The 17,320-nt window shown below is 36.1% G+C and overlaps 1 protein-coding gene across 1 annotated transcript in view; it reads right to left on the bottom strand.

Annotated features, from left to right (window-relative positions):
* The window catches only part of LOC124541354 (modular serine protease-like), a 37,506-nt gene extending 20,393 nt beyond the window's left edge, over positions 1-17,113 (bottom strand). Inside the window, exons 1-3 of the mRNA XM_047119208.1 lie at positions 16,873-17,113; positions 13,424-13,472; positions 11-70 (exon numbers count right to left, since the gene is read on the bottom strand). Of these exons, the coding sequence (XP_046975164.1) occupies positions 11-70; positions 13,424-13,472; positions 16,873-16,906 (143 nt within the window). The 5' untranslated portion in view covers positions 16,907-17,113. The remainder of the gene's footprint in view (positions 1-10; positions 71-13,423; positions 13,473-16,872) is intronic.
* Positions 17,114-17,320: the final 207 nt, after the last annotated feature.

Below are 17,320 nucleotides of genomic sequence, written 5' to 3'. Positions count from 1 at the left end.
TCTGACTCACCCGCACGTCGCCTGACGAAGGACACGGCGAAGGGCTGTCGGATCATTGTACGATGTTTCTCTGAAAACAAAACAACATAGTTATTAGTTTGACCATATCGAAATCAAAAACTTGGTGGTAGAGCTTTGTCCAAGGTCCTCTGGGTAGGTACCACCCACTCATCAGTTATTCAAATCCAAATAACAATACTCAATATTGTTGTGTTCCGGTTTGAAGGGTGCGTGAGCCAGTGTAACTACAGGCACGAGAGACATAACATCTTAGTTCCCAAGTTTGGTGGCGCATTGACGATGTAAGGAATAGTTAATACTTCTTTCAGCGTCATTGTCTATGGGTGATGGTGACCACTTACCATCAGGTGGCCCATATGCGCGCCCGCCAACCTATAACATAAAAAAAAATCGGATGGCGCGATAGGGAGCTGTTCCTGTTGGTTGTGTTAATCGGCAGTAATGGGTTTTATTGAATTTGCCGATGCTACATCTAAGTTGTTTCGTACTACACCTCCTTACATCTGCCATTTCACTATATTCGGTATGTAAATAAGTCGTATTAACAACAACAGCAGCCTGTAAACATCCCACAACCGGCCTAAGGCCTCCGCTCCCTTCGAAGAGAATGTTTGGAGCATACTCCACCACGCGGCAGCAATGCGGCATTATGGCAAGTGGCAGAATTTCTTTGAAATTAGACCCAGACAGGTTTGAGATGAATTATAAACACAAATTAAGCACATGAACATTCAGTGTTGCTTGCTTGGTTTTGAACCCGCAAACATCGGTTAAGATGCACGCGTTCCAACCACTGGGGCATCTCGACTCTTCGATTATCCGTTCAATTCAAATAAATCAGCAAATTAAATGAGTAATAAGTAACATATATATCAGAGCTGAAATGGCCCCGTGGTTAGAAGGCGTGCATCTTAACCGATGATTGCGGGTTCAAATCCAGGCAAGCACCACTATGTATGTGCTTAATTTGTGTTTATAATTCATCTCGTGCTCGGCGGTGAAGGAAAACATTGTGAGGAAACCTGCATGTGACAAATTTCATAGAAATTCTGCCTCATGTGTATTCCACTAACCCGCATTGGAACAGCGTGGTGGAATATGTTCCAAGCCCTCTCCTTAATGGAAGAGGAGGCCTTATCTCAACAGTGGTAAATTTACAGACTGTTACTTTACTTTACATATATATATATATATAGATAGTTTCAGTTATGATGATGATGTAACACTGAATCACGCCCACCCTCCAAACCCACCATATTCTATTTTGGGTCTGCGATTTAAAAAAAGACGAGGCAATCTAAAAGAAGTATCGTAAAGAGTGACGTCATCAAAACGAGGCATTCGTAATAAACATCTCTGACCTTGAAATGACGTGACACCATTGGTCGAAAATGTATAATCTGTGTAATCATTCTGGATTCGAGAAAAATCGTTATGCGTTTCGATGTTATTGGAAATTTATGAGTTAAATATACACTAATCCAATCATAAGAGGAGGAAGGGAAATAAACAACATCGATTAATCGACGCGATACCATTGGTCGAGAGCTTGATTAATAAGTAAACAACAACAACAACAGCCTGTAAATTCCCACTGCTGGGCTAAAGGCCTCCTCTCCCTTTGAGAAGAAGGTTTTTGGTTGGTGGAATACACATGTGGCAGAATTTCTATGAAATTTGTTACATGCTGATTTCTTCACGATGTTTTCCTTCACCGCTGAGCACGAGATGAATTAGTAATACAAATTAAGCACATGAATCAGCGGTGCCTGCCTGGGTTTGAACTCGCAATCATCGGCTAAGATGCACGCGTTCTAACCACTGGGCCATCTCGACTCATTAATAAGTAAAGTTTGTTTTTACAAAGTAAAGTAACCGCCTGTAAATTACCCACTGCTGGACCTCCTCTCCCATTAAGCAGAGGGTTTGGAACATATTATGGCAGAATTTCGATGAAATTCTGCCATAATATGTGTCTACATGCAGGTTTCCTCACGATGTTTTCCTTCACCGCCGAGCACGAGACGAAATATAAACACAAATTAAGCACATATATATACTGGTGCTTGCCTGGGTTTGAACACGAAATCATCGGTTAAGATGCACGCGTTCTAACCACTGGGTCATGTCGGCTCCTGACGGCTTAATTAATCTATGATATTAACTATGTATTTTCGAAAATGTGACGCTTTGAGTGACAAAGAAGCGTCGTCGACGTTGTACAAGCAGTGAATATCATAGATTTATCCAGCTTTCCAGCAATGATATAGCTTGAAATGCTGTTCGTTATAACGAGAATAATATAACTAAAATGTTTTTTTGAATACTCGGATTTGAAACCGCGATCATCGGTTGATATTCAGCTGTTCCAACCACTCAGCCACACCGGCAAATACTCGATAGTTCCATGACGATTTGATTACGTAATAATTATTTATAAAACGTCATGCGGACACGTCATAGGGTGTGTCATGATGAAAATCAAATTATACTTTACTAGCAACCCGCCCCGGCTTCGCAGGTGTTCAATACTGATATTAAATATTCTATACAATTTATTTGCTTACAACATAACATTAGAAACATATAAAATTATCAGTATTTTTTTATTATATTGTCCATATATTAAATACAAAAACCTTCCTCTCGAATCACTCTATCTGTTTAAAAAAACTGCATCAAAATCCGTTTCGTAATTATTAAGATCTAAGCATACATAGGGACAAACAGCGGTAAGCGACTTTATGAGTCGGCATTTAAAATAAATTTTGAATCTTCTTTTTACAAAATTATATTAATTGAGGCTACCACCGTTTCCAAATGTAGATTCTACCGAGAAGAACCGCCCAGGAAATCGGTTACCTCTAGCATTTGAAACACAGTTACATTAGATATTTAAATAACAACATTTATTAACAGTTACATATGTCTATCTGGAAATCAACAAGTATTAGCTTTTTTTTTCTATTAGTGTATATAATTTGAATTTGTTCCGCGGAACTTCGCGTTTATTCAAAAGATTTTTAGGAATTTCGAAACGCATGACAGATTTTATTTTGACTTAATTTCGTTGTAAACTGTAAGTCACACATCCAATTGGCGCGAAAATGATGAAACCTCTTTTCTACGTTTTTTTTTTATAATCAAAGTGTATGAATTATACAGCCTATAAATACGTTTTTTTTATACAGCCCTAGTACCGCTGTTTAACCGGGAAAGTAATTAATTAAATAGTACCATTTTTAGTAAATCGCAATCTTCAAAATGAGACCATAACTGATTTTTTATATGCAGCCCTAGTAACTATTAAAATATAAGTGGACACTTATTCGGGTTCGAACCGGTAATCTTCGGTGCACATTCAGCTGTTCTCACCACTGGGTCACACCGAGTCATAGTCGATTTCATTACATTATGTATATATGTTATGCGATGCGTCATTTTGTTCTATATATAGAGAGGCGATCGTTTCAATCGTTTTAGTTCCTCTTTGCTCGCGAGTGAATGTGTTCGTTTGTGAATGGGTTCGATTCAGTGTATTGGTGTAAAGTTTTGGATACCAGGACAAGATCCAGGATGGCAGAGGATTTAATGCCGGAAAGCGTATTTAATTTTTTTTATTAATTTAATATACCACTGTAAGATGACCACCACATTTTAGGTAGTCATAACCGCTCCTATTCAGTCACTGTAAAGTTACCACACAATTATCACCACAAACATCGTTTTGTGACAACAACAAAAAATATTTGAAAAAAACATTTATAAAAAATTTAAAATTGCGTATATTTTCATGTAGTTTTACATGATAAAAAAAATAATTATTTATACTAAAAAAAATAAAAATAATGCCATCGGTTACGAGTATCTCAGTAGTTAGTCCATTATTCCAAAAAATATTTGAATAATTCGTAAAAATTTGCGTAAACTACACCAATATCGAAGTAACACTGTCCGGTCCAATAATATTCTAATAAATATTAATTGTTTTTTTTTTATACGTGTAGTATTTAAACATTTATTTTATACTAGGCGTTGGTCGATAGGTTTAAAAAGTATTCTACGTCCTCCATAAGGGCGAAGGTTTGTAACAATTATAATCATTTTCGATTCTGAGGTTCGAACAGACGGACAGGACCAATGATGTTCAAGTAAACAGATATGTCATTAACACGTTCAGTGCCAGCGACAAGCCTAGCGTGTTCATGCGAATTTCTATAGCCACGCCGCGAACACGCTAGGCTTGTTCTAAGAATTTCAGTGATATCTTAAAAACTAGGCTAAATTATTCATTCAAACTAATTGTGTGCAATCTTCAAGCGATAAGCTACTGAGTTTTTAAGTGGCCCGTTAAAAATAATATTTTTTTTTTATTTTAGAAAAAAATGTCTTTTGTAATGCCGGCGACACGCTAGGCTTGTTCACTTATTAAGGATAATCATAGATTGTCAAACTGTTTTTTCAACAAACCACATTTTATTAATGGCTTATTACCAATTTGTTGACAATTGAACTAATTTTGTTATTGTTTTCTCAAATTTGAGGAACTTTGTTACATTTGTTTTTGTACAAATATCTATTATTATAAAAATTTATACACCTTTGTAGTAAAATTATATAAGCCGTAATTCTGCCATTCCTATTTAATGACAAAGTTTATACTAAATTGTCTTACTCTGTGTTATGTTGATACTGATACTGATTATGTATTACAAGTACCTATATGTTAGTTCGATTAATCATTAACTACCACATACATACACCAAATATATAAAATCAAACACTAAATAAGGCTGATTTACCTTAAAAATGTAAACACATGTCAACTTCAAATTCGTGTTACAAGAATTGAAGTAATGAAACAATAAAACGAGTTTAGCTTACAAGAAGCTTGATTATTTTTTAATTATTTGTTTATTAATTATTACTTATTTAATTTTTCTTTATTATAATATCAAGACATGTGCACCGAATCGATATCCTATGACCTTTGAACATTTCTAGCAACTAAAAAGAAAGCGAACGAAATAAGTGCGATAAAAATTGATTTTAGAAATTAATAAGTATGTATTTGAGAAAAAAAAAAAAAGAAGGTGGATTTTTATGGACACTTTATGAAGCGAAATTTAAACTCTGTTTTAATTTGTATTGAAAGTTCTATTTTATTTGATTATACCTTACTAATTTCAAACTGACCCGCGTCCTTTGCAGGGATACAACAGTTTTTTTTTTTATTGAAATACGAACTAAATCATAACGCGATAAAAAGTATATATCAAATTCGACACCAATGTAAATATGATATGTGGGAAATTATTAAAAAGTTTTACAACCACTGATTCATTATAATGTTTAGTTACCATAAAAACGGTTTTTTGTCATAATTCCGGGATAAAACACTGACAACATCATTCTAAACACCTTAATTATTGCATAACACAAGAAATATTAACTAAAAAAGACCGTTTTAACAAAAAAAATAATAATTTTTTTTGTTCCTGTGCCAGTGGACACGCTACGCTTGTCCATACAATTTATCTAGCGATGCCGGGGACACGCTTAGCGTGTTCGCGGCATTATGTATGCCGGCATCGCTATAAGCATAGGAAAAATTTAGGTGGCAGTGAACGTGTTAACGCGCAAAAAGTGAAGACTAGAAAACGTCCTAATTGGGACGTTTGCCTTTAGTCGTTTTACGTAGTAATACGTTATAATACATCATAATTACGTAGTAATACGTTTTGCGTAATTAAAACATCTAGTTATCCCTTTTACTCATTGTTTTTATCAAGCTATCCTTTTGACTTGTAACGAAATGTAAAATAAACGGTCCCCGGCGCGGCACACTTTTTTCTGTTGTTTAGTATGGGTAAAACATATCTGTTTATTTGAATATCACTGTATGACTCCATGCTTTTACGCCATGTTGTGCAAAAATGTTGCAATGACTTGTGCAAATAATGATACAGATAATAAAAGTCGTTTTATTTATTATCTGTGAATGTCAGATGAGTTACTTGTTTCTTTTTTTTTTTAAGATTGTCAGTAATTTAGTTATATTAGATTTATCGTATGGTTTGTTTTTTTCGCTTGCGTTAGTGTTGGTTAACACACGTGTTAAGAGATTTTGAGTGTTTACGTTTAGTTCTGTAGTGTATTTTACTGTTAATAGTACTATTAGTTGATATTTGGGTTAGTGGTGTTACTAACATTTATTCATATTGTGAGTATTTGCTGTATTTTAATATTCTGTAGTTTTTAAGTTTTATAATGGAGGTTGATACTCCTCCCGAACCCCCTGATCCAGGTGGCTCAGTAGATTTAGTTCCCGATAATTGTTCTTCTCCTTCTTTACCTGTTTCTCGTAAACGACAAAGTGATAAGGAATCGATTAATTCCGACTCCAACATAAAAAAAACGGTAATTCATCCCACAACCGCAACTCCTTCCATCCAAACAATCTACACCCATCCTTCCTACTCTGAAGGCCCTAAGAGTTACTTAGACAGTGACAAAGGCCCTTTCATTGTTCATGTGTCCCGGGAAGTCTCTGATCCTGCTTCAGGAACTACTATACGGGCTATCAAATTTGGGCAATTTCTACATACTCACAAAATTAGTGGTATTATTAATGATGGTCTTAAAAATGTAGGACGCAATAAAATATCTGTTGAGTTTTCAACAAGCAAGGCAGCAAATTCCTTTCTAGCAAACCCTGTTATTGAAATGTGTAAATATAAAGCTATTGTACCGACTTTCAATATTACTAGAATGGGTTTGATTAAGGGTATTCCCGTGGACTGGACAATGGATGAATTAGCAACATCACTCGAACTTCCCTCTGGATGTGGTGAAGTTTTAAAAATCAGACGCCTTAACAGGAAAACTTTTACCGATGGTGTTGTCACATGGGTCCCAACCCAATCTGTGGTTATCACATTTAGGGGGCAAATGCTTCCCAATAAAGTGTTTTCCTATCATACTTCCCTACCTGTAGAAATGTATAAACTTCCGACGATCCAATGCCTGAACTGCTGCCGTTATGGACACATAAAAACTCAGTGCCGATCACAACCTAGATGTTTTAAGTGCTCCAAATCCCACACAGGTGAGTCTTGTGATGTAAGTAAGGATAACGCCACTTGCTTACATTGCTCAGGTGTTCATTTTACTACGGATAAGGACTGTCCTGAATTTTCACGCCAACAATCCATAAAAATTGTTATGTCCCAAGACAATGTGTCATATATAGAAGCATCCTCAAGGTTCCCTCCTGTTCGTAGATCCTATGCAGAGATTGCAAAAGAGATGTTTACCCCTCCTATATATTCTCCAACTATCCCAAACAAATCTATCCCTTCACCTGTCAGATCCTATCGTAAGACTGTTATAAGTACTCCTCGCCCAAGATCACCGCTTGGAAAAGGATACGATAAACAGGCTCTCCAGTCCATTGTTAGCAATTGTCCCTCTACTACTCCCAACGGTTGTGCTCTCAACCAAAATACTCCTCTCCCCGTAAATAACAATCCCAACTTCTTGGAAATGTTAACGAAGATACTTCTAAGCATTATTTCAACCTGTAATGATATCCCTTTACCGTCCAACGTTGCTCAAGACTTAGGTCAACTATTCTCAATCCTTAAAAATGGCCCCAATCAGCTTCCTTCAATGGAACTGCAAGAGCGTCCGGCCTAAAAAACACGAACTCCTCTCTCTTATTAATCTCCATAAACCTGTCATTATTGCCATCTCTGAAACTTGGTTGATCCCTGGATCCCGATTCCGGGTACCGGGCTTCTCCTGTTTGAGAGATGACAGGAGTGATGGTTATGCCGGGAGTGCCATTTTTATTCGGCACTCCCTTCCCTTTTCCCAAATCCCTCTATCCCTGTCCAGCCAGCATATTAATGCTGTTGCTGTCAGAGCCCTCAACATCTCTTTTCTCTCCCTGTATATCCCTCATCCTAATCCCGCTTTAATTCCCGAATTATCCGCCATCTTCTCTAATCTCCCTCATCCTATCCTTGTCATGGGGGATTTTAATGCCCACCATACCTCCTGGGGTTCACATTTTTGTGATTCGTTTGCTCTCTTGTTGATGGACATGTTTGATGATGCAAACCTCTGCATCCTCAATAATGGCTCACCAACTCGTAGAGTATACCCCAACCAAAACCCAAAATCCGTTGTTGACCTATCCCTAACCTCTCCTGCCCTTGCTTCTCAATTATCCTGGAATGTCCTATCATCCTCTTTTGGTAGTGACCACTTCCCTATCCTCCTTTCTTTAAATAACCGATCCATCCCATACTCCAACCCAAATCCTTTATTAAAATATAAATTAAAGCATGCTAATTGGTCTGCATATGCTGAATCTGTTGACGACATGATTGACTCCCTCTTTGTGTCGCAAGACTATCGAAATGTAATCCTTTGCTACGACCTTTTCGTTAATGGTATTTTAACTGCAGCTGATCTCCATTTTCCAAAAAAACACATCTCAAAAAATCATTTGCTTTCCACCCCCTGGTGGGATGAGGAATGCAAACGATTAACTGAACAGAGACTAGAGGCTGAAGAAACATACACTATGTGTATGTCTATGGATAATTTTTACAAGTATCAGAGAATCGACGCCAAATTAAAACGACTGATTTCTAAAAAGAAAAAAGTCAGTTGGATTCAATTTTGTGAATCCCTGAGCCCTCGTTCCTCTTCCTCTGCAGTCTGGTCCCAACTTAAAAAATTCCGCCGTTGCCTTAACTCTGACAACCCTACCTCAAATACTCCTTCTGAGTGGCTTAACAATTTTGCTGATAAGCTTGCCCCCCCTTTTGTCCCATATGAGGACAGTTTTCTAATTTCTACGCCAGCATCTACTTTGGATGAAATGGATGCCCCCTTCTCTTTTTCCGAACTTCAGTGTACACTAAATGGTTTATCCGATTCGACACCTGGGGAAGATGGCGTTCCTTACTCTTTTATTTCCAAATTGAATGATAAAGCTAAACATTGTTTTTTAAATATTATAAACTCGGTTTTTATCAAAGGAATCATCCCGCAATCTTGGAAGTCACAAATTGTTATTCCCATTCTTAAACCGGGTAAGAACCCTTCCGATTGCAATTCTTATAGACCTATAGCTTTATCATCTACTTTGGCAAAGATCACTGAACATCTCTTGAAGAATCGCCTGGAATGGTTAATGGAAAGCAGAAACATACTTGCTCCCTCTCAATTTGGCTTTCGGAAGGGGTCGAGCACTATTGATAGTCTAAGCATACTTACAACAGACATTCGGATTGCCTTTGCGAAAGGAGAGTACCTTGTGGGAATATTTCTAGACATATCTTCTGCATATGATAATGTCCTTCTTCCGTTGCTCAGGCAGAAAATGCAACAGCTGAGTATTCCACCGAGGATAGTTCATTTCATATGTAATCTGTTAACTTGCAGATCAATAACGGTAAGACACCAACATCTCTCACTTCCCCCCAGATTCGTCTGGAAAGGTCTTCCTCAAGGCTCTGTACTCAGTCCTCTGCTTTATAGCATATACACTCATGACCTCGATTTGTCTGTTAACAACTTTTGTAACATCCTCCAGTATGCTGATGACATAGTTTTATATCATAGATCAAGTTCCGTTGAAAATTTATCATTTCGATTAAACTCTGCTTTGCATTACCTATCCCAATGGCTCTGTGACCATGGCTTGTCGCTGTCGATAGCCAAAAGTCAAGCAGTGATTTTTACGAAAAAAAGACGTATTCCTGCCTTTGATCTGTTTTATGAGGGTCAATGCATTAACTTTGTAGACAAAACAAAATTTCTTGGTATAATTCTCGATTACAAACTGAACGGAATTTCTCACTCCGATTACATAGCCAAGAAATGTGAAAAATCTATTAATGCCCTTAGAGCAGTGTCTGGAGTCTGGTGGGGAGCTCACCCTTATACATTAAAATTGATCTATAACGCAATAGTTCGTAGTCATTTGGACTATGGACTGTTCGTTCTAGATCCTTTTAATAAATCAGCTTCAGAAAAATTAAATAAAATACAATATAAATGTCTCCGTATTATATTGGGTGCGATGAAATCCACCCCTACTAACGCTCTGCAGGTTGAGTGTGTTGACCCTCCTCTACAGATAAGGAGGCAATATCTTTGTGACCGCTTTATCATCAGATTGTTACAGCTACCCTCCCATCCTCTACTGATTAGATTAAACAAACTATCCCACCTTTGTAACCCAGATAATCCGGCATCCCCATTCCTATTAAACAGTTTCCTCAAGTATACCAAACTCCCCCATCCACTTACCACTTTTCCCTCTAATCCTCTTTTTTCCACCTCCTTTAAAGCACTTATTTATAATCCTCCGGTAATAACAAATCTTGGTCTCGTAAAAGGTTCCCCTGATGCTAATATCCAATTTCAAACAATTTTTCATCAAAATTGGCCTAATCATCTCCCTATATATACTGATGCCTCTAAGCTCTCGCCGACCGGCTGCGTTGGTGCAGCTTGTTGGATTCCTAAATTTAAAATAGCACTATTATTTAAATGTCCCCCCGAAACCTCTGTATTCTCCGGTGAGGCCATCGCTTTACTGGAAGCCGTAAAGTATGCCCTGTCACACAATATTCAGCAAACAATTATTTTATGTGACTCACTAAGCTGTCTGTTAGCCATTAAAGAGAATCCTTTTCGTAGCAGATCAAGACTTTCAATCGTTTTTAAGATCAGAGAGGCCCTGTTGTCCTGTCATCAACAAGGGCTACAAGTCCTGCTGGTCTGGATTCCTAGCCATTCAGCTATATCTGGTAATGAGATGGCAGACTCATATGCTAAGATTGCTATCCAATCTGGTACATCTGAGCATTTTGCCAACACATCTCAGGATTTGCTTTCTCTTGCCAAAGCTGAAATGATTAAATCCTGGAATTCTTTTTGGGTTTCATCAAAATTGGTCAAGGGTAAATATTATTCGGCGTTACAACCTGAAATTCCGAGGCGACCTTGGTTTTCATCTCACAGGCACGCTGACCGTTGGGTCACCTCCACCATCTGTCGGTTACGCCTCGGCCATTCATGCACACCTACTCATCTAGCAAAAATCAGAGTTCGTGATCACTCGCTGTGTGAATGTGGCCTAGACGAAGGCTCTGCAACCCATATCCTGTTCCTTTGCCCTAAACTTCTTCGTCCCATTTATGACATCCTCCCTCCTAAAGTCCCTCGCCCTATAAATGTTGAATGTTTGTTGACGTTTGTGTTTAGTCCATTTTGTTCAATCTTATGTAAATATATCAAATTAAATAAAATTAAGTTGTGAATAGTCCAATTTTTCATATTTTGTTACATATATAGTTTAGAATACTAACAACTATTTTTTTTAATTATCTTATTATTAACTCTTAATGTTTGTGTTGTTCTAGGTTAAGGATTAACAAGGAAATTAATACTACTATTCTTGACTTTAAAATTCAATTGAGTTTAGTGTCTCAACCGTACCGATCAATCTCATTCGTGTCTTCTCCATCCTACGTGACATTGGCGAAATAATCTGTGCCCTGCCGGCACAACTAAAAGCCATTAAACTAAGAATTGAATTGAATTGAATCGTATGGTTTAATTTTATCAAATCAAATCAAAATAGACCTTATTCAAGTAGGCTTTTACAAGCACTTTTGAATCGTCATTTTATATTTTTAAATGTTAAAAAAGAATAAATACTGAGTTTCTTGCCGGTTCTTCTCGGTAGAATCTACTTTCTGAACCGGTGGTAGCTTCACTTAATTGTTAAATGACGATTCAAAAATGCTTGTAAAAGCCCACTTGAATAAAGTTTTGATTTTGATTTTTTGATTTTTCAGGAGGCTCACGTGATGGTGTTGGTGAGTGACTACCACCGCCCGTGGACATCACCACCCTGGAAGACTTGCAAGTCCCTTGATAGATCATTCAGAAAATGACAAAATAACTTACAAGGTAAATTTGACTTTATTCCTATTATTCTATTACAGTGGACACCAGGTAATCCGGCAACCGTTTTAAAGGGTTGTTTCGGAATATAATTTTTTTCGGATACTGCCTACGAACCCCGGAACCTACAGTCCGGATTTTTTCAAAAAACAATAACATTAAATTTTTTTAATTTATTTATACATTCCTTGCTGAATATACAGACTTATTGTTGCAGTAAGTATCAAACTGTATAGGCCGCAGATCAGAAGTCCTTAGTTCAAAAGCTGAGCCAATTAAAAAAAAATCGTATTTTTAACGACAATAGCCACTCGTATTTTGGACGTTCAACATACACAACATCACTTCTGGGCCTTTGAAAGCACATAAAGCCATTGAGGTGAGGCGAGATGGTCCAGCGGTTGGAACGCGTGCATCTTAACCGATGATTGCGGGTTCAAACCCAGGCAAGCACCACTGAATATTCACGTGCTTAATTTGTCTTTATTAATCATCTCGTACTCAGCGGTGAAGGAAAACATCGTGAGGAAACTTGCATGTGTCAAATTTCATAGGAATTCTGCCACATGTGTATTCCACCAACCCGCATTGGAACAGCGTGGTGGAATATGTTCCAAACCCTCTCCTTAATGGAAGAGGAGGCCTTAGCCCAACAGTGGGAAATGTACAGGCTGTTAATTTACTTTAAAGCCACTGACAATGCACCTGGAAAACTATCGCTTCGGAATATAATAATTGAAGAATAGCACACTATATTATTATTATTATTTATATAGCTAGTTATTGGTAACTCGACGTATATCCGTTAGGAGGTGATAGGGGTGACTATTTGCAATAATTTTAACCCCCATATGCGTAATCCAAAAGTGAACCATTTTGGAGTTATCACGGCTCTACTACGTACCCCCTTTTGCGATATATCGATCATGACCAAAGTACTTGAGGAGGTCCGTTTCAGATTTAATCAATACATATACTAAAATTGGAGTGTCTGTTTGTAATATTAAAATAGCCCTTTTTTTACTCAAACACGGTACATATACCAAAACAACATTTTTTACGATTTTTGTCTGTCTGTTTGTTCCGGCTAATCTCTAGAACGGCTGGACCTATTTTGACGGGTAGATAACTGTATATATGTATGTATAATAAAGAGTAACGTAGGCGACAATATTTTTTCTTTTGTTAAATCCAAACGCGTACAAGGTCATGAGCACAGCTAGTATACTATAAGGAGAATTATTTAGTGTGACTTTCCGAACGTCATATGTCAATCTGTCAGATGGCTTTGACATTCATTCTCTGTTTGGCGGGAGGAGGTCTTTAGCCCAGCAGTGAGAATTACAGGCTGTTGTTGTTGTATAATACATAACGATCTCCCCCATATATGCTTGATAATCAGACTTACCCTTTTTGTCGCTGATACCTAACCGCTCCTTCCAGCTGTGATGAGATCACTGCAAAAAAAAGGTAGAAAAAATGAATATCTATTACGTGGGTAATGAACAAATATATAGTATACACTAGTCTCACTAGGTTCAACTAATCTGCTCGGAATAAAGGTAGTACGACACAACTTAGATGTCGCATCGGCAAAATTCGTAAAACCGATCACATCCGAATTAAGTACGCTATCCCAAATTATCAATATTTATTTCTTATACGAACATGATCTTTGCACAAACGTAATAACTTGTAATATCATATGACCTAATATATTCCTCAATTTGACGCGTCGATTTACATGCACTTGCGTCCTCTGACGCGTGAATCTATAGCGACGAATAGCGTCGAATGGCGCGATATTGAGCTATTTCTATTGATCGTGTAAATCGGCAGTAATCGGTTTTATTTTCATTCCATTGCATTTTCCGATGTTACATCTAATTTGTGTCGTACTATACTACATACTAAAGGGTCTAACATGTATATATATTGTATAACACTCGGTATGGTTTAAAAAAAAAAAGCCATACAGTCCATTAATATACAGCACAGATAAAGAATTAATTAATGAGTACTAGAGTTGGGTGGTGGTGTATCTGTAACTGATGAGTAGACATACCATCTCATACAGGCTTGCACAATGTATGATCGTTTAATTAGTGATATAATACATTTCGAATCTAGATATGGATACGGATATATGAAAACTAGTCGCCCTCGTAGACGTACAAATACTACCTGCTGGTAAGTGGTCACCAATGTTATGTGAACTATGCCTATAAATACACTGGCTCACTCATCAATCAAACGCGAACTATTTTCGGTAGAACATTTATGTCTGAGCATGAACCATCACACAAACATATATGAGATACTATTACAAAAACCTTAAATAATCTAAAAAGGCAAGTGCAGACAAAGCACAGCTTATACTAGAAGAATTCTTAAATTACATGTAAAATAAAACAACATTTATAATTTAAATTCATTTTATTTAACAAAATGTTCACATAACACAACACAAATATTACTATATAATACTAACTTATTAAATAAAAAACAAAATATGTATAATGAATTTAATTATTAACATTTAAGTCGTTAAATACATACAGATATGAATTAAAATAGTTACTGTATAATGACAGCGTTGAATGCTGGCAAGAAAGCTGGCAGCAGGAACAAACTTCTCTTCCTTTCTATCTTTCATTTCTTCTTTCTGGCCATAACGATCCATCCCTTGTCACCAGTGGACACTTTAGGGCAGGTGTTATTATTTTAATGAAGTTTTTTGCACTACCACTCAAGGTCCAAATATTTCCAGCTATATCTAGAATAGGTCTTGACACATACTATATAAATAATAATAATATTTGAAACAAATTAATGAGAATAAATCATTTATTAATTAAATAATTTTTAATCAACATCACAAATTAATCCATCCCTGGCAGAGATACTTATCGCCATTTTTTCTTATTATACCTATTTATTTATATAAATGTGTGGTCAATCAAAAGTAAAAAAGGACTTCAGAATCATTGTGATACAGTTTTGAAATAAATATAAGTCTACCATAAGTTCGGTAAGTATATTCTACCAAGAAGAAGCATCAAGAAACTCAGTACTGAAACTTTTCCACCATTTTTATTATGCAATTAAAGTGTCAGTACCATGTAGTATATCAGTAAATTACAATTTACAACTAAACTTTTTGTATATACTATCTAGACATCCATTGTGGATTTCTAGATAGGATATACTATGTCCACACTTTCTCATGTATAATACAATCTTGTATTGAGTAATATTCCTATAATATTTTTCAATGTTTTATGAATTGAACTTCATTCTTGTAAAGCCCATGTTTATGACAATAAACATTCTACAAAAATAAATTAAATACTTCAACAATACTTGTTTTTCAAATATTTATTTATATATGTTAATTCATGCACACATTAATCCAGTCATTCATTCATTCATTCAAACATGTTCACATGTAATTAGAACCAGTCCTTATCCTACTGATTTAATATCTTTCATATTGTTTCAGTTTTGATGATACTACATTTATATGAGAAGCATAGCCTGATTAACACCTGGGATCCAGTCAAAATAACTCCTCAACGATCAACAGGGGAGGCAAAAAATTATGGTATATATGAATTTGATTTTAATAAGTTCCTTTTTGTGGTAGGGATTTGTGCAAGCCTGTATGAGAAGGTAGCTCTACTCATCAGATACACTACCACCCAACTGTAGTACTCAGTATTGTCGTCTGGTTTAAATGGTGAACTAGAGGTACATCGGGCCACATCTTAGTTCCCAAGATCGTTTAGTGATATAAGCAAAGGGTAATAATTCTAACACTCTATATTCTATGGGTGGTGGTGACCACTAACCATCAGGTGACCAAACCTACCACCGTTCCGCCTACCTATTTTACCTAATTTTACAAAGTGACGCAACAAATTGGCAACCACTCTTGATATTGAAGATTATACCTCAACTCTGATTCAGTAATTGCACTAAACCAGATATAATAAATAAAACACGTTGTTATTTACTGTGGCTGTGATTCATACCATTCAAGGAAAATTAAGTTAGGTTAACAGGTATCAAAAAAAAACTTAATTAGAAAAATACCATTAAAAAAAAAACAATATCAATTATTAATTAAATTTATTTATTAATATTCTTGATAATTAAACATTCATTAAATGTATTAATGTATGTCGCCATATTGTACATGTACAACATTGACGCCATCTATCGAAATAACAGTGAACTAACGACGTTACTATGTAACGCTGAACTCTATCACTAGATGGCGCTACATTTATCGATTTACCGACCGATGACATATACTTTTGACGAAACAATGGTTACCACATTTTATTTATAATTATCTGCATTAAAATGAATATAAAGCAAAATATATCCATTATTAATTGAGAATATATCAATTCGAATACATATTTCGTTGGATTTAATTGTTTTAGCGATGAGAGCTTTAGGGCGGCCACCATCTTGAAAGGCGTAGTAGCTCCCTCTAGGTTCGATTAAAGTTAGCCGTCAAAAAAACCCATCGTGGTAATCGGCGATAATTTTCTCTATGAAGAAAAATCTCAGAAAAACATTGAAGGAATCACTTCAAACGCAATCCACAGAATTTTGCGCTAACGATTTTGCACTAGAGAATCAAAATCATGTTCAAACTAAGATGAAGAGATTTCAGGAATAGGTATTTTTATTTATATTATCTTCGCCGACACTTTACTAAATATTGCAAAATATTTATTATATTATATATATTCAATTACGTTTCATATCAATTAATAATATTTATGACAATAATTATTAATTTCCAATTAAATATACACGATAGAAAAAAATATAAGTACGTACCCATTATCAGACACACCAATACTGGAACAATCATTGTGTCTTCACTTTTAACGACCTATCATTTAAATTACAATGTTTTTTCGCATATACAATCAATATTATACGAAGACGTTGCTTTAAAAAATAAATTAAGCTTGACTATTTGAGCAATTGAATTAAATAAAGTGCGGCAGGTCCGCACCGGACGGAGACTTGAGAGAGACTGTCCGTTTGCGAAGTGCGAACATACGAACGCCAGGGATAGATACGTCATATTAAGTCGAAAGAATAGCGAACACATTCAACATTCATTCTGTTGTTGTTTTCGATAAATATGAAACTAAAAACTGTGCAAAATATATTTTCGTATGAAATACACAAAACAAATCAATGTTAGGAAATACATCTTTTTTTTTAAATCGTTAAATCCTGACTACGATCCTGAGAGCGACGGTTTCAAAATCAAAAC

Source organism: Vanessa cardui, chromosome 28, assembly GCF_905220365.1.
Source record: "Vanessa cardui chromosome 28, ilVanCard2.1, whole genome shotgun sequence".
NCBI classification, from domain to species: Eukaryota; Metazoa; Arthropoda; class Insecta; order Lepidoptera; family Nymphalidae; genus Vanessa; species Vanessa cardui.
This window is presented reverse-complemented; position numbering and strand designations above follow the sequence as displayed.